The following is an 18,582-nucleotide window of genomic DNA, read 5'->3' on the forward strand; positions in this document are numbered from 1 at the left end:
GTAGAGTTTATGTCAACCAAACTATCCTACTATTCAAAGATAACCGTTGTTAAAATGTTGGGATATTTGTGTGTGTGTGTGTGTGTGTGTGTAACATTTTTTATTCCTGTTACAATAGGAATGTATGTTCATCATAGAAAGTTTAGAGGCTATAAATAATTAGAAGAAAATGAAAACCACAATTTGAGAACTGCCTCAATAAATATACCATAATGAGAAAAATATTCTTTCTCTACCTTTGAATATTTAGGTTATTAGTGCATAATATTTTAAGCATATGAATAATACTTTGGATATGTAGAAATAGCTCTCAGGTTTTAAACCTGATAAGAAAAAATAAGAAAAAATAAGTATGCTGTGTTTTGATTTCTCATATTTGGAGAGTTTCAGGATTGCAGTAATCAATAATTTGCAGAGGGTTTAATGAACTTAAGAAGGACCCCTGAGTTTGGCATAGGGGGAGGAGTGAGAAGCAGCCAGACTATAGGGGCTGAAGAAGTTAGGGAAGAATGGTAGCACATATAGACCACTTGTGTATACCATGTGTCAACAAATAGCAGTCGAAAAATGAGAATAGCTTGGAGCAGGGTTCTGAATTTAGGTACCAAGTTCAAAGAAACATTGTTTTGGTGATGAGTGAATATTTATGAAAATTTTTAGTGAGTGATGAGAGAACTGATGGAGAAATAAATTCATGATGCTATGATGCTATGAGGTAATCCTAGTATCTCCATTCCAGGCTTAGTTTAAAGATATAGTTCACTTAGGGACTTCTGACCTGCATTTGGATCATAGGACACTTATAGTCACTAGGCTTTCATTCAGCAAGTATTTAAAGAGCTGCTCGTTAAGTCTGAGTGCCGAGGAGACAACCATAAACCTTAGACAGCAGAACTAAAATGTGGTTCCTTCCAGGCCTAATAAATGAATCTTCTGCTGGTGGCATGAGAACTCTTTCCTCTTTACCATTAGAAGTCATCTTGGGTCTATCTTAAGTCACTTTCATGGGCCCTGATTTTGTTGTTGTTGTTAATAGTGTGGTTTTGGTGATTTCTGCCTTTTGATTTTGAATTCTTGCTCTGTACTTACAAGTTATGTAATCCTGAGTAAGTTACTTAAACTGAATCTTCCACTCTGTAAATAAGCATAATAAAAAAAATAAAATAAAAAAATAAAAAATAAGCATAATAATACCTATTTAGAGCTGTGAGAATTACGTGGATAATAAATGTACAGTATGAACCTTAATACCTGGTTTCAATAAAATGTTGGTTATTGTGGTGGTGGTGGTGGTGGTGACAAGGATTCCTTGGGTGCCTGATTTGGTGCTTTCTACTTAGTTCTGTCCAGTTAATGTGATATGGCAAAAACGAGAGATAGACATCAGGAAACTAAAGGTTGATTGATTTGGAGTGGATGGGATCAGAACAAGATGCACCAAGTCCCATCCATTGTTGGAAATAGGTCTCCCAAGCGAGTGATGGTTTTTGGAAAGATAACATGGTTTCATGGAAAAAAATATTACACTGTCACTAGTCTTGAATTTCAGTTTGAGGTCCTAAGTCATTTGTTATTAAAAGAGTTAATACATGTGAAGTACCTAGAACAGTGCCTGTTATGCAGAAAGTACTCTGTTAATGTTTCTGTTGTTACAAACTGTTATTCATTCATTCATTTGTTCGTTCATTCATTCATTTATTTTTCCCATAATCTAACAAATATTTAGTGAGAGCCTACTAGCTGCCAAGATGCCTACTAGATGTGCTGAGTACAGGGTGAATTAGATGAACAGTTGCTATTTTGAAGATAAGATTCTAGCAGAGGGGAGATCTGCTATTCTTGGTCAGGTCTCTAAGCCCTTCTGGGTCTTAATGTCTTCATCAGTAAAATAAAGTTTGGCTGTAAAATCTTACAGTAGGATCATCTGATGACACTATTTTCCTGACTGAATATATACTAATTACTTATTTATATATTAAAATTTATTGATACCTACCATGTATAGGTACTGTGCTAGGTGATAGGAATATAGTAGTAACCAGAGCAGACACTGCATATGCCTTCATGGAGCATTGAGTTCAATGCACAAGGTACAGACTGGTTGACTAGGTAACGTGAGCTTGATTAGTGTTAAAGAGAGAAAAATGTGGGGATTTCTGGGTGGCTCAGGGGGCTCAGCGGTTTAGCGCTGCCTTCAGCCCAGGGCATGATCCTGGAGACCCTGGATTGAGTCCCACGTCGGGCTCCCTGCATGGAGCCTGCTTCTCCCTCTGCCTGTGTCTCTGCTTCTCTCTCTCTCTCTATGTCTCTCATGAATAAATAAATAAAATATTTAAAAAATAAAAGAGGGAAAAATGCTCGGCTTGTGTTACAGATTTATGTAACAGAAACAAAATATATGTATATATTACTTTTGATAGAAGGGCCATTATAAACATTAACCTGTATTTTTTCCCTCCCATTTTGTGAATTTAAATTTTCTTGTCTGCTTAAACAGGAGCAGCTGGGCATCATGGAGACAACTTGGTAGAGAAGATTATTTCAGTGCTTCCCCAGCTTCCAGGCCACACCAACGATGTGATGGTTAACATGGTGGAACTTACGGCACTCCAGAATGAGGAGAAAAATCAGAGTATGATTGCACCAGGCTGTCTTGCACAATCCAAGTAAGATATACAGCTTTTTTCTTTTTTCTCTCTCATCCTTCTCCCTCTTCCCTTTCCTTTTTCTCTGAGGTGAACTGTTTCTGTAAGGAAGGAAATGTTGAAGAGTTGGTGTGGTTGAGAAATTCACAGTGGATGACATTTAGAAAAGAAGCATCTTTCCCTGCTAACTTTGAAATAACTATATCCATTAAACAACAATAAGCCAAAAAAGTATGGAGGTGTCATTTATAGAAGTGTCATTTTGATGTAACATAAGTTTGTTCTGAGAATTGGTTAAGTGAGTCAATTTATATGTCTCCATCCCACACATGGTTTCACATGGAATCGAGTCCAGGCTTACTCAATTTCTTTTTCCCAGTGGGCTTTTTCACATGATTAAATAATTGCCCACAAAGCTATGAAACAGTGCCATGTTTCTGCATGTAAACAATATGCTCTGGGACATCAATGAGAGAAGTTTTTATTTCTGCGTGTATGTTTCACATGCTTAGAGAAGTCAGTAAAAGAAGATGATATACTTTATGTTATGCAGAGTTTCAACAATAGAACATTTCTCCAGAGACATGACAATAAGCTAATAATAGTTACCTCCTTTACTTTGTCCTTCATCAATAATTCTTTTTTTTTAAGATTTTATTTATTTATTCATGGGAGATACAGAGGGAGAGGGAGAGGGAGAGGGAGAGGGAGAGAGAGAGAGAGAGAGAGGCAGAGACACAGACAGAGGGAGAAACAGGCCCCATGCAGGGAGCCCGATGTGGGACTTGATCCCAGGACTCTGGGATCATGCCGCGGGCTGAAGGCAGGCGCCAAACCGTTGAGCCACCCAGGGATCCCCCTTTCATCAATAATTCTTATGAGAAAAAAAAGTATTAGAAGGTGAAAAGTATCTATTTCCCTTATTTCTCTGTTGTTAGTTTTTAAACAAAACAGGACTTTTTGTATTATAGTTTCAAATCTAACTGGTAACAGATATATTTGGAATTTCCTATCATATCTGGAATTGATTTTCAGCTTTTAAAGTTTTCAACTCTTTTTTTTTTTTTAAAGGTAGTTTATACCATTTATTGAGTGCCTGGAGTGTATGGGCCAGCATGGGATGAAAATGGGAAGTTCTGTACCCTGTCTTTTCTGTATACGTATGCACACAATAAAAACATAGGCCATGAGCTCACTTTAGTAGCACATATACTAAAACATAAGACCTGTGGGCTTGCAGCTATACAAATTTGAAAGTTAATTGTGACTAGAAACATTTTTAGCTGTTCAGAGGGCCATTCAAAAGTTACTTATCAAGGATTTACCATGAGTCTTCTCTGGAGTAAGTAATATGAAGGACACAGGAAAATATCAAGTATCATTTCTGCCTTCAGCAACGACTTTTCTTGTTTGGGCAGTGCTTTGTACACACTGTTCAATGAAAAAACAACAGAAATTACATGAACTCAAGACTCAAGTATCTGTCACAGATTATAAATCCTACAAAGTATCAGATCAACAAGGTCTCTGTAGATCAATGTAGTCCTTGTGGAAGTGTTGACGTTTGACTTGATTATGTCTTGAAGAGAAAGAGAAGGCCTAACATGAACATAGGTATGGAAACAAGAATGGTCAGGGCCTGATATGATGGGGTGTGAGGAAGAAAGACAGCCTCGCTGAACCACCAGTGCTATCATCACATTTCTTTTTTTTTTTTAATTTTTTTTAATTTTTTTTTAAATATTTTTTTTAAATTTTTATTTATTTATGATAGGCACACAGTGAGAGAGAGAGAGGCAGAGACACAGGCAGAGGGAGAAGCAGGCTCCATGCACCGGGAGCCCGACGTGGGATTCGATCCCGGGTCTCCAGGATCGCGCCCTGGGCCAAAGGCAGGCGCCAAACCACTGCGCCACCCAGGGATCCCTATCATCACATTTCTTAGAACTTAACCACATGCCAAGCGTACTTCCAGGTACTTTATATTTGGGAAGTCATTTAAATTTTCTGATAACCTAATGTGGCAGGTGTAGTGTTTCCCCGACTTACCAGTAAGGAAACTGAGCCAAAGAGACTTTAAGTAGCATGGTTAGCAGGAGGTAGAGCTAGGACTTGAGCCCAGAACGTTAGGCTGCAGAGCTACATTCTTGATTTCTGTGCTATATATGCAAAGGCCAGATAGGAGGTAGGCTCATGAGTAGATTTAAAGAGACAGAGACAAAAAAATGAAGTTACTTGATGATTTAATTTTGAGAGTCCTATTCATTCAACATAGCAGTTACATTGACAACATCAATCAATTTTGGCCAATTTCAGCAAAAAGGAACTTATTAAAGGAATTGGATAGCTAACACAATCAAGGGAAGAAATTTTTTCTCTTTCTCTCTCTCTCTTTTTTTTTTTTTTTTGAGTAAGCACTCCGAATCAGATTTCTGGAACACAGTTCCAGGGGTATAGAAATTAGGAATATCTTGATATCAGAAAGGCTGAATTTTGATGGTTTTCTGTCATGAGTCATTCTGTTTAAACTTCAGATTCCAAGGGAAAATGTGAGATTGGTCTCTCTTGGGCCTCGTGCCCATCCTCTGCCCAGTGGGGAGTGGGAGCAGTTCCACTGATTGAGAATTGTGCCAAGATTGTATGGGATGGTGGAGATGTCTACTCCTTAAAAGAAAACAGAAACATTTATCAAAAGAACAGGGGGAAGGGCTGCTGGACAAGCAGATGCCCTTTAATAATAATAGGAGACACTTGTATAGGACTTACCTTGTAACAGGCATTGTTTTGATCATTTTATACATGGTGGCTTATTTAATTTCACCTCTCTGTGAGGTGGGTTCTAGTACCATCCCCTTTTATAGATGAGGAAGGGGATTGACATGCCTATTGTGCCACACAAACACACAAGTGAACCCCAGCAGTCTGGCTCTAATGTCAGTGCTTACCATTACTCTGTGCTGTCTCCTCAGAAGCCTAAGATAATTACCAGAAAACCAAGTGAGCACCCCAGAGAAGTCTGCAAGAAGAGAGAAGAGTTGAATCCAGCATTAATGAGCAGGGACGAAGAAAATTCCAACAAGTGTAGAAAGACAAATGTAAAGAATCTCTTAGATCTACAAGTTATATTGCGATGATGACTAATTTATTTAACCTTGACTTTTCAGCACTCATTCTACCCTAAGCTTAGTCCAAGGCTTGAACCAAACCAACCTTAGAATCTCATTTTCCTTGCCATTGGTAACTTTAGAAATGAGAAGGTGACAAGAAAGTCTTTTTAGGGCTCCTTGATCAGGTTTCTTTGCTTCTGAAGAGACTCAAGAAAGAGACATGCTTTCCCCTCTTCCTCATCCTCCTCCCCAACGTGCAGGACTCTGATGTAGGTCTTGAAACTGCTGGGGCAGTCTGCTTACAACCTGAAGTTGAAGCTGACACATGGAAGGTGGCATGGCCACAGGTGCCACAGAGGAGAGCAATGATGGGATACTGTGTCTAGGCCTCATATTATGTAGCAGAGAACAGTTCCTTATTGTTTAAGCCAAATGAAGTCTCTGTTTTCTATTACTTGCAACCAAAGACATCCTAACTTATATAATTTCTGTACCTCATTATTTCATATATAAAACGAGGGCATTTGCCTAAATGACTTCTAAGGCTCTTGTTTTTTTTTAATATTTATTTATTTATTCATGATAGAGAGAGAGAGAGAGAGAGAGAGAGAGGGGCAGAGAGGCAGAGACACAGGCAGAATGCCAGGAGCCCGACGTGGGACTTGATCCCGGGACTCCAGGATCGCGCCCTGGGCCAAAAGCAGGCGCTAAACCGCTGAGCCACCCAGGGATCCCCTCTTGGTTTTTAAAATAAAAATTCCTCCTGAGTCCTTGCTGTAACTCAGCTCTGCTTCTGAGTATCTACAACTAAATTCATTCATATATATATCATATATATATACGTATATAATACATATACATATATATGCATATATTATACACACACACACACACACACACACAACCCAGACTTTATTTTCATTGGGTACTTTTTTTTTCATTTAACTGTGAGTGAGTATTGTCATGGAATATGAGCTTTGAGAGCCATCCAGGTGTGAGGGTGTGGTCAGAAATGTCAAAGGCAGTGATGAGTTCTAGAAGGATCTGAATAAAGAAGAAAGCTCTCATGAGAGCAAGTTTGGTGACACAGTAGGAATAGGAATCAGATTGCAGAAGGTAAAGAGATAAGTGGTGAAAAAGTGACAAGCAAATAAAGGTTTCAAGCAATAAATAGAAAAATTAGGAAGTTTCTTTATAATTGCTTATAATACTGAGAGAATTGTGCTAATCAATTTCTCTGGAAAAGAGGAATTGAAATAGATTACAGCTTTTGTAGTATAAACTATACTTCCATCAGGGTAATAACCACTACTACCTCCTACACCACTCCTAAACTTCTCAGGGAAAGGAGTGTAAGAATAAAAAAGTTAGTACTAAAATGAAAACAGATGGGTGCTTGGCACTAAACAATGTGCCTGCTGGGATAATCTTTAGAAAGCAAGTCTCTAACTATGATATAATCTTTGATAACCAAAATTTACTGCTAATAGAATTTTTACAAAAGACTGTTTATAATCCTAGCAATTAAAGTTACTGCCCATGCAAATGAGAAATTGATAACTTAAATGCATCATAACTTGGCTTTCCAGTCCTTGTCCATTGGCCCCTGGATTACCTGGAATCTTTTGTTCAAGAAGGAGGCAGAACCTTTACTGTTCTTATGTTTCCTTCTGTTGAAGTGGGTTTCTATTCTCTGCCCCAGCTTCACTCTCCCTGACCAATCACTCTTTTAGTTCCTCAAGTATCCTGCACCTGATGCCCCAGCTGCATTTGCTACATCTGGCTTGCTGCCCCTTGGCTCTGGCTTAACTCAGCACCCACTTTGCTGCTGGTTCTGCTTGGTTCAGTGACCACCTCTCCCAAAGATGCCCATAGGCTTCAGGTGTTTCTTCCATGTTAGCACTTCCTATTTCCTTTCCCTATTTTACTGTTCTACTCCTTAGCACTTTCTAATAGACTTATTTATGTTGTCATATTTTTGCATCTTCCTTTCATAGAGGGCTATAGAGAAAACTCCCTGCTAGAAAGTTCCCTCAGAGGAAGGAGATTTGTCTGTTTTATTCACTGTGATGTCCTAGAACAATACTCAGTACTCAATGAGTTTTTGTTGTGAACTGATAAGGGCAGGATCTGTGTGTGGAGTGAGGCTGCTGAATTAAGAGACAGTGAAGCCAAACCCATGGATAGGAGAGATTAGTTTGCAGATGTCTAGATTCTAATTATCGAATATGTGAAATACTCTCACCATATTAGCAAAACACAGCAAAATTGACGCAGCAACTCTACTTGTAGGACTTCATTTATAGATGTATTTTGCCCATATGTAGAATGATGTATTACATTCACTCATCACTAATTTGTAATTATAAATTGAAATAATTGCACTATCAGTTCAGTAAATTGTGTTACATGTGTGATGCAATAATATTCAGCTATTGAAATAGGATGAAGGATGAAGAAGCTGTTTATATACTGATAAGCAGTGAGCTCAATGACATATTTCAGATGAAAAAAGGGAGGTATAATGTGCCTATTTGTACAAAGGATGAAATGTATATTCACATTTGCTTCTGATCCCCTGGAAATACATATATATCTGGAAAAAATGTATAAGAAACTAATGATACTGGCTTCCTATGTAGAGGGATGCCGTGGGCTGAGGACACACTGAGAACTTAGTGAAATGAATAAAGACAGAAGAAAGAGGGAGATGTCCTACTACATATACCAGTGTGTATGTGCTTTGAATTTTCAAACCTCTGAATGCATTTCCTATTAAAATAATTAGAGGCAGGCTCAGCGGTTTAGCGCCTGCCTTTGGCCCAGGGTATGGTCCTGGAGCCCCGGGATCAGGTCCCACATCAGGCTCCCTGCTGGGAGCCTGCTTCTCCCTCTGCCTGTGTCTCTGCCTCTCTTTCTCTGTGTCTTTCATGAATAAATAAATAAAATCTTTAAAAAAATAAATAGAAATGGGATTTAAATAAAATCACTATTTCCTTCTTAAGCTAAGTTAAGGTGGAATTCTGTGCTCCTAGGAAAGAAGGTAGCTCATATTTTGGAACCTCTGCAATGCTTTTTTCCCTCCACATTATCTTCCCTCTCCAATGAACCATCCTTCCCTTTAAAACTTCTTATTAAATGGCCAAAATCCTGTACTGTAATTAATTGCTACATATCTATCTCCCCTACTAGTTTGTAAATTCCTTGAAGGTAGTAACTGTACCTGGAACTCTTAAGAGGTGCTACTAAATTGAATTAAAAAATGAATAAATGATTGAGTAAGTCTTAATAATAGATTTGAGACCAAGTTTAAAAATGATTATGCAAATCCATGAGAAGCCTTATCTGCTTCACGTTAGCATTTAAGCTACTGTCTAGCGTGGTTGATTGTTATCTAATCTATCTTATTTCTTTAAGTTTCTTCTTTGTCCTTTTCTCTAAATTTACATCATTGTCTAGGTCAGTGAGAAGGATGGAAGGTAACACTGAGTGCCTGAATTTTGTCAGGCATTATGCTAGGTATTTTAAAATGTGTTATTTCACTTAATTCTGTTAAATAGCAAAACTTCAACTGAGTAAATTTTAAATATTTTTTTAAAAGAGGGGAGGATCAGAGGGAGAGGGAGTGATAATCTTAAGCAGGCTCCACACCCAGCTTGGAGCCCAATGTGGGGCTTGATCTCACAACCCTGTGAACCAGAGATCATGACCTGAGCTGAAATCAAGAGTCAGACAGTTAACCAATTGAGCCACCCAGGTATCCTTTAAAGAACTGTTGACTTTATTAACAGATTCGTGAATTGAGCAGCATCCTGTCTAGCAAGAGGGGAGCTCCAAAGGGCTATAGAAAAGAAGTTTTAAAGGTAGAGAGGGAGTGGAAAAAAGGAAATTATTAGCAAAGAATCCATTGCTTCAGGCAAGGTCACCCTCCTAAGGGGAACAGAAGGAGTCCATCAGTAATCTTCCTAGTGCTCAGTAGGAAATTTCCATGTTGACTGTTTAAGGGTTACCTTACTGGGGGCCGGTGTTGGAACTGCAGTTAAGGTTCAATATTAAGTCTTCATTTACTGACTTAGGGCCTTAACCTAAGTGATGCCATTTTGGGCTTGTGGCTTTTCTTTTAACAATTCCAAAAGCAGCTCTACAAGGTGGATGTTATGCTTGCTTTTCTTTTCCTTTCCTTTCCTTTCCTTTCCTTTCCTTTCCTTTCCTTTCCTTTCCTTTCCTTTCCTTTCCTTTCCTTTCCTTTCCTTCTTTCTTTTTCTTTTCTTTTTCTTTTCTTTTCTTTTCTTTCTATAGAGGCTTTGAGAAAGAGGCTTAAGTAACTTGCCTTATGCCAAATTTTCCCTACGTGATTGAATTAGGTCATTTAACAAAAGTATTTTTTAATTCCAGGGCACATTTCTTTTCCACTATATCACGACTCTGATCCATGCTTATTTGAATGAATGTACAAATAAACCAGTACAAACCAGTAAATTCAGAAATAGTGGGTATCCTAGTTTATAAAAAGAAACATTTAAGACCAGTTTTCTTGTTAGTTTTTATTTTGGAGGTGGGGATGTCTGTTTCCTAGACCATACAGAAATAAATGAAGTAGATCTTACAGAGAAGAGACAAATGCCACAGTGGTTTCAACCTAAACAATGATGAACTGATTTGTTGTTAACTTTTACAATGTCAGGTAACCTGATAATGATGCGTATCAAAGTCACTAACTAGACCCTTAAAGTAAAAAATTGTTTAATCACCCCTTAATAGTCACTCATTTTTTTCCTATTTCCTTGGTTTCTAAATACCAATTAAATATTATTATTAGAGACAACATTTTCAGAGGGAATAAAGGGTGATTTTTCCTAGCGCAGAGCCAGAGGTACTAGTCTGATTTTAAATTTACCTACAGGTAGAATGACTGAACTTGGGTGTGAACATTATGTAGGCAATGTTTAATGTTGAGGTAGAGACCTTGCTACTGATACAGGCTATGGACATTTCCTCAGCCTGTACCAAAAAATAAATGATATTAAAAAAGAACAACAATAACAACTTTTTGGGATGCCTTGCTGGCTCAGTTGTAGAACATCCAGCTCTTGATCTCAGTGTTGTGAATTCAAGCCCCACACTGGCCATAGAACCTACTTTAAAAATGCACAAACAGGGGCACCTGGGTGACTCATGGTTGAGCGTCTGCCTTTGGCTCAGGGCGTGATCCCGGGGTCCTGGGATCGAGTTCTGTATCGGGCCCTCTGTAGGGCACCTGCTTCTCCCTCTGCCTGTGTCTCTGCCTCATGAATAAATAAATAAACACTTGAAAAAAAAAGCCACATTTATTAAAAACACACATACATACACAAAAAAAAAACCAAGAAGCTGTTCAAGTAAACGTTACCAATTGAGTAGGAGGAAGGCCTGCCTCTTTTCAGCGTACCCCTTGCTATATTTAACTTTTTTTGGGATTCTAAAGATCAGCTTATCTCAGTTACAGGTTTTGAAAAAAGATTTAATGAATAATTTGTGGATGGTGGGGTGAAATAAAGTAGGGTTCATTTCTGAAAATGAAGGGATAAAGGAATCTTCTAAATAGTTAAATAATTTAATATGCCAGAGATGTTTAAGTTATATTTCTTGATAAAGAATTATGTTTAATAGTTATTTTTTTAGAATTCTTTTTTAAAATATATATTAAAAAAAGAATGTTTGAAGGTAGAAATTCATTTTCTATAATTGCTTACATATTGCAACTCTGTCAGGGTATTTGTTAGTGAAGGAATAGTGCGGGCAATCCCCAGAGTTTTTTTCATATTGGAAAATTTAAAGTGGCCTGTGGTCTCTATGTTGTGAGAACACTGAACTCTGGGTCATTGTGGCTTTGGGATCCATAATTTAAATGGAAACTATGGTCCCTTTAGAAAATAAAAATTCTCTGAAGTCAGCTAAAACAGAAAAGGAGGAATGGGAAAGACTCATTACACTTGAATGACAAGTTGATGCTTACTGCCAAGCAAGTCAGCAAGTCCCAACATCTAACTCCTTGTGAGTTAACCAACCACAGCCTCTATTGGGGTGCTTCTAGATCTTAGGTTATGTAGACTAGAGTATATTCAGTAGCATGGCAGGACTTTCCTACACTCTGGCTACAGCTTCTCCCCTCTAGTGCCTGCTGGTATTCCTGCCTACGGGCCCCTTTCCTTTCTTTTCTTTTACTTCTGCCTTCTAATAACCATGTCACCCTGGGATAGTGACTGGTGGTAGGGTGGGTGGAATCAACAGGGTAGGAGCCGTGGCCCTTCCTCTAGGAAGAAGAAAATAAGAAGAATGAGATGGCTTTAGCAATAAAGAAGGCATTTTGGGGGTTCAGGGCAGGAGAGGTCTGATATCCAGGAAGTTCATTTGGGCGAAAATTCAGGAAGCTCATCATAGATTAAAAATATGGAAGCAAGGGATCCCTGGGTGGCGCAGCGGTTTGGCGCCTGCCTTTGGCCCCGGGTGCGATCCTGGAGACCCGGGATCGAGTCCCACGTCGGGCTCCTGGTGCATGGAGCCTGCTTCTCCCTCTGCCTGTGTCTCTGCCTCTCTCTCTCTCTCTCTCTGTATGACTATCGAAAAAAAAAAATAAAAAAAATATGGAAGCAAACCTTCCAAGCATGTAAATGTATGTTGCAATTTATTCACAATATTTGTTAATTGACTACCATGTGATAGGCACTTGGTGAAGACAAGATGTCTGACATCATGGAATTTTTTTCTAACATGGGAGACAAGTAGACAAACAAGTGGATATGTAGTGTCAGGAATAAATGCTATAAAGCAAATAAAGGAAGATAAGGGAATCAAGAGTGACTAAGGATTTGGGGTGGTGAGGTGTATGGAGGAGATAGAAAAGGTCTTTCTAAGATGTCTTTTTTGTTAAAAGATTTTTTTAATTTATTTATATTTTTTGTGGAATAACTTTTCATTTTTTATTTTATTTATGTATATTTTTTTATTGGAGTTCGATTTGCCAACATATAGCATTAACACCCAGTGCTCATGCAGTCAAGTGAGACTTTATTTATTCATGAGAGACACAGGGAAATTTAATGACAGAGACACAGGCAGAGGGAGAAGCACGTTCCATGCACGGAGCCTGATGAGGCACTCGATCCCAGGACCTCGGGATCACGACCTGAGCTGAAGGCAGATGCTCAGCCCCTGAGCCACCCAGGTGTCCCTCTAAGATGCCTTTCAAACAGAGACTTCAGGGAAGTAAATTATAAGCCTTGTGGATATCTGAGTCTAGAACTTTCTATCCTAAGGAAAGGACTAGTTCACAGATAACTTGTGGTGTTAATTTGCTTTCCTCTAATGGCCAATGATGTTGAACATCTTTTCCTGTACTTAGGTTCCATCTGCATGTTCTCTTTTTTTTGACAAGTGACCAAGGTACTATATTTTCATCTCTATATTTCTGTAAAGCCTATCATATTACATAAAATTAATTCACAGGTATAGTTTTTTTCTTTCCAAGTTTTTATTTCAATTCCAGTTAATTAACATGCAGTATTTTAGTTTCAGGTGTAAAATTTAGTGATTCATCACTTAATATAAACCACCCAGAGGTCATCGCAGTGACTTCCCTCCTTATGACCCATTACCTATTTAACCATCCCCCATTCTCCTCTATAGCAATTCTCCTCGGTTTTTTCTCTATAATTAAGTCTGTTTTTTGGTTTGTCTCTCTCTTTTCACCCCTACATTGATTTGTTTTGTTTCTTATATTCCACATATGAGTAAAATCATATGGTGTTTTGTCTTTCTCTGAATGAATTATTTTGCTTAGCATAATACTCTATAGCTCTGTCCATATCATTACAAATGGTGAGAGTTCATTCTTTTTTGATGGCTGAGTAATATTCCACTGTGTGTGACCATATATGTGTGTGTATACACACACACACACACACACACACATACACCACATTTTCTTTATCTATTCATCAGTCAATGGACATTTGGGCTCCTACCACAATTTGGCTATTGTTGATAATGCTGCTGTGAACATCAGGGTGCATGTATCCCTTTGAATTAGTATTTCTGTGATAATATTTGCTGCTGGTTTTTCGTATATGGCCTTTATATGTCGTATATGTTGAGGTTTGTTTCCTCTAATCTTACTTTTTAAGGACTTTTATCATGAGTGGATGTTGTACTTTTTGTCAGATGCATTTTCTGTATCTATTGAAAGGATCATATGTTTCTTATCCTTTTATTAACGAGGTATATCATATTGATTGATTTGTGAATATTGAACTAGCTTTACAGCTTAGGAGTAAATCCCACCTGGTTGTGGTGAATGATTTTTTCAGTGTATTGTTGGATTCAATTTGTTAGTATTTTATTGAGAGTTTCTGCATCTATGTTCATCAGGGATATTAGCCTGTAATTCTTTTTTTTTTTTTAAGATTTTATTTATTTATTCATGAGAGAGACACACACAGAGAGAGGCAGAGACACAGGCAGAGGGAGAAGCAGGCCCCATGCAGGGAGCCCAATGTGTGGGACTTGATCCCGGGGCTCCGGGATCATGCCCTGGGCCGAAGGCGGTGCTAAACCACTGAGCCACCAGGGCTGCCCTGTAATTCTTTTTTTTTTTTTTTTTTTTTTTTTTAGTGGAGTCTTTGGTTTTGGAATCATAGTAATGCTGGCCTCATAGAATGAGTCAAGAAGCTTTTATTTCTTTTTTCTTTTTTTTTTTTGGAGCAATTTGTGAAGATTAGGTATTAACTCTTCCTTTAAATGTACAGTAGAGGGCAGCCCGGGTGGCTCAGTGGTTTAGCACTGCCTTCAGCCCAGGGCGTGCGTGATCCTGTAGACTGGGATCGAGTCCTGCGTTGGGCTCCCTGTATGGAACCTGCTGTTCCCTCTGCCTGTGTCTCTGCCCCTCTCTCTCTCTCTCTCTCTCTCTTTTTCTCTCTCTCTGTCTCTCAGAATAAATAAATAAAATCTTAAAAAAATGTACGGTAAAATTCACCTGTAGCCATCTACCCTTGGACTTTATTTATTGGGAGGTTTTTGATTACTGTTTCAATTTCTTTGTTGGTTATTAGTCTGTTCAAGTTTTCTATTTCTTCCTGTTTCAGTTTTGGTAGCTTATATGTTTTCAGGAATTTACCCATTTCTCCAGGTTGTCCAATTTGTTGGTATATAGTTTTTCATAATATTCACTTACAATTGTTTGTATTATTACGGTGTTGGTTATTTCTGCTCCCTCATTTGTGACTTTATATGTTTGGGTCCTTCCTCTTCCTGAAAAGTCTGGGGAAGAGTTTATCAATTTTATTAATCTTTTCAGAAAACCAGCTCCTGGTTTCATGCATCTGTTCTATTTTTTTTTTAGGTTCTACTTTATTTATTTCTGCTCTAATCTTTATTATTTCCCTTCTTCTGTCTTTAAGCTTTGTTTCTCGTTCTTTTTCTAGCTCTTCTAGGTGTAAGTTGAGGTTGTTTGAGATTTTTCTTGTTTCTTAAGGAGCCTGTATTGCTATGTACTTTCCTATTAGGACTGTAAAGGTTTTGGTCTGTTGTGTTTTCATTTTCATATGTTTCCATGTATTTTTTAATTTCTTCCTTGATTTCCTGGTTGACCCATTCATTCTTTGATAACATGTTGTTTAACCTCCATGTATTTGTGATCTTTCCGAATTTTTTCTTGTGGGTGACTTTAAGTTTCACAGCATTGTGATCAGAGAGTATGTGTGGTATGAGCTCAATCTTTTTGTATTTGTTGAGGCCTCTCCCAGTATGTGATCTGTTCTGGAGAATGTTCCATGTGTGCTTGAAAAGAATGTGCTTTCAGATGAAATGTTCTGAATATATCTGTTAAGTCCATTTGTGTCATTCAAAGCCATTATTTCCTTGTCGATTTTCTGCTTAGATTATCTGTCCTTTGCTGTAATTGGAGTGTTAAAGTCCCTCACTGTTATTGTATTATCAATGAGTTTCTTTATGTTTGTTAGTATTTTATGTATTTAGGTATTTCCATGTTGGGAGTATAGATAGTACAATTGTTAGATAGTCCCCTTTTTATGACATAGTGCCTTTTTTCATCTCTTGTTACAGTGTTATTTTAAAATCTAGTTTGTTGTAAATATTGCTACTCTGGCTTTCTTTTGACATCCATCTGCCTGATAAATGTTTCCGCATGCCCTCACTTTCAATATGCAGCTGTCTTTAGATCTAATGAGAGTCTCTTGCAGGCATAATCTATATGGGTCTTGTTTCTTTGTAACCATTCTGACACCTTATATCTTTTGATTGGAGTGTTTAGTCCATTTACATTTAGAGTAATTATTGATAGCTATGTATTTAGTGCTATTTTATTACCTGTTTTGTCATTGTCTCTGGAGATTTTCTGTGTTCCTTTCTAGTCTTTGTTGCTTTTGATCCTTCTTTCCCATTCAAAGAATACTCTTGAATATTTCCTGCAAGGCTGGATTAGTGGTGACAAACTCCTTTAGTTTCTGTTTGTCTGGGAAACTCTTGATCTCTCCTATTCTGAATGACTCTATCCCACAACCTTGTGGGATAGGGTATTCTTGGCTGTACATTTTCCCCATTCAGCGTGCTGAATATATCATGCCACTCTCTTCTGGCTTGCCAAGTTTCTGTGGATAAATCTGTAGCTAGTCTTATGTCTCTTTCCTTGTAAGTTAGGGACTTCTTTTGTCTTGTTGCTTTTAGGATTTTTTTCTTTATTATTATATTTTGGGAATTTCATTACCATATGTATTGATGTTGGCCTTCTTTTGTTGATTTTTTTTTAAAGATTTTATTTATTTATTCATGAGAGACAGAGAGAGAGGCAGGGACACAGGCAGAGGGATAAGCAGGCTCCAACGCAGGGAGCCTGACATGAGACTCAATCCCTGGTCTCCAGGATCACACCCTGGGCTGCAGGCAGTGCTAAACTGCTGTGCCACCAGGGCTGCCCCTTTTGTTGGTTTTGATGGGGGTTCTCTATGATTCCTTGATCTGCATGTCTGTTTTCTTCCCCAAATTAGGGAAGTTTTTAACTATATATTTCCTCAAATTTTCTACCCCTTTTTCTCTCTCTTCTTCTGCAACTCCTATGATAGGACTGTTATTACATTTGATGGAGTCATTGAGTTCCCTAAGTCTATCTTGTGTTCTGTAATTCTTTATTAGTTTCCATAATTCTTTCTTCTATATTATTTGTTAAATAATGCATTACATCCAGTCTGTTTCATTTTTTTTGTTTTTTTGTTAAATATTTTTATTTATTTATTCATGAGAAATACAGAGAAAGAGAGAGTCAGAGACAGAGGCAGAGGGAGAAGCAGGCTCCATGCAGGGAGCCTGATGCGAGACTCGATCCGGGGACTCCAGAATTACGCTCCAGGCCAAAGGCAGGCGCTAAACCGCTGAGCCACCCAGGGATCCCCTCCAGTCTGTTTTGAATCTCAATTATTGCATTTTTCATTTCTGTTTTTTTTTAACTCTTATCTCTGCAGTAAGGGCCTCCCTGAAATCTTCCATTCTTTTCTCAAGTCCAGCGATGTGTTTATGACTATTGCTTTAAATTCTCCAACAGACATATTCCTTATATCTGTTTTGATTAGATCTCTAGCTATAACCTTATCTTGTTATTTCATTTTGGATAAATTCCTTTGCCTTGGCTTTTTGTCTAGTCTCTGCCTTTCTCTCTGTGTTAGAAAAGCTCCTGCTCCTAAGAGTAATGGCTTTATGAAGAAGAGATTTTCTTCCTATGAAGAGTGTCCAAGGCCTGGCACTTCGAGGAGTGTCTCTGGTGTGGGTTGCATGTGCTCTCCTGTTGAATTTTGGCTACTCTATCCTTTAGGCCAGTCATCTGCAGAGCTTCTCTTTGCCTGCAGTGGGCAGTGTTTGGACTTTGACCAGAGTGTGGCGAGTTTTAACTAGGTGTGCTCTGCTCTGCTTGTTAAATGGGACCCAATTCTACTCCCACTAGAACTGAAACCTTCAGAACTCTCTGGTCAGAAGATGTGGTGTGGGCGGAGGTTTTTGCAGTCTCCTACCGAAGGGGCCCGCTGCACTGGTTCTGAGGCACACTTGAAAAGCAGTTCCAGCAGAGTATGGGGGTTGGGTGGGGTGGGACTTCGTGTAAGCAGGTTAGGCAGCCAGTATTGGTACTGCTGTTTACTGAAGTTGGTTTATGCTGAGGGATGGGGGAGAGAAATGGTGCCAGCCAGTTCCTTTTTCCCCTAGAGAGGGGTCTCTGTGCTTGCTTCTCTGGGAAGCACTCCCAGAGGAGCGAATAATCTCCCTTCTTTGTGTCCAGGTGTTTTTCAGATTGTCATTTTCTGTCTTTCTCTAGGATGTTTGCCTGCCTTCTCTCCAGGAGCAGCTCAGTGCCATCTGGACTCTGTCCCAGCCAAGCCTGCTAACTTTTAAAATTCCAAACTTCAGGGACCTGATGTGGCAGGGAGCTGTGCCAGACTTCTGGTGGAGGGTCTCACTGCACTGGGACTGAGGCAGGTTTGACTGAGGACAGTCATGCCAGAGCGCAGGGATGGGGGACTTGGAGCAAGCAGGTTAGGCAGCCAGTGTTGGGGATGAGATGTCCTCAGCAGGTGTCTCTGTGCCTATACTGAAGGGCAGGGAAGGGAAATGGTGCCCGCCAGCTCTTTTGTCCTTGAAGAGGCATCTCTGCGAACCCCACCTCCCACAGATATGTTTCAAGAATAGCAAACAGTCTTTCCCTGTGCACTGTAGGCAATCCTCAGGTGGTGTGGTCTGTCCCCAGATTGTTGGCAAGCCTTCTCTCCAGTAGTAGGGCAGTACCTTCAGGCTCT

The 18,582-nt window shown here is 38.9% G+C and overlaps 1 protein-coding gene across 3 annotated transcripts in view; it reads left to right on the plus strand.

Annotated features, from left to right (window-relative positions):
• Window positions 1–18,582, plus strand: part of SCFD2 (sec1 family domain containing 2) — a 417,410-nt gene that overhangs the window by 15,394 nt on the left and 383,434 nt on the right. For all 3 annotated transcript variants that reach the window (XR_008666596.1, XM_055341440.1, XM_055341439.1), the window contains exon 2: window positions 2,498–2,666. Coding sequence is in view for 2 of the 3 variants with exons in the window: in XM_055341440.1 (XP_055197415.1) it covers window positions 2,498–2,666 (169 nt within the window). In the remaining variant the exon portion in view is untranslated. The remainder of the gene's footprint in view (window positions 1–2,497; window positions 2,667–18,582) is intronic.

The sequence above is a fragment of the Nyctereutes procyonoides genome, unplaced genomic scaffold, assembly GCF_905146905.1.
Source record: "Nyctereutes procyonoides isolate TBG_1078 unplaced genomic scaffold, NYPRO_anot_genome, whole genome shotgun sequence".
In the NCBI taxonomy this organism is placed as follows: Eukaryota; Metazoa; Chordata; class Mammalia; order Carnivora; family Canidae; genus Nyctereutes; species Nyctereutes procyonoides.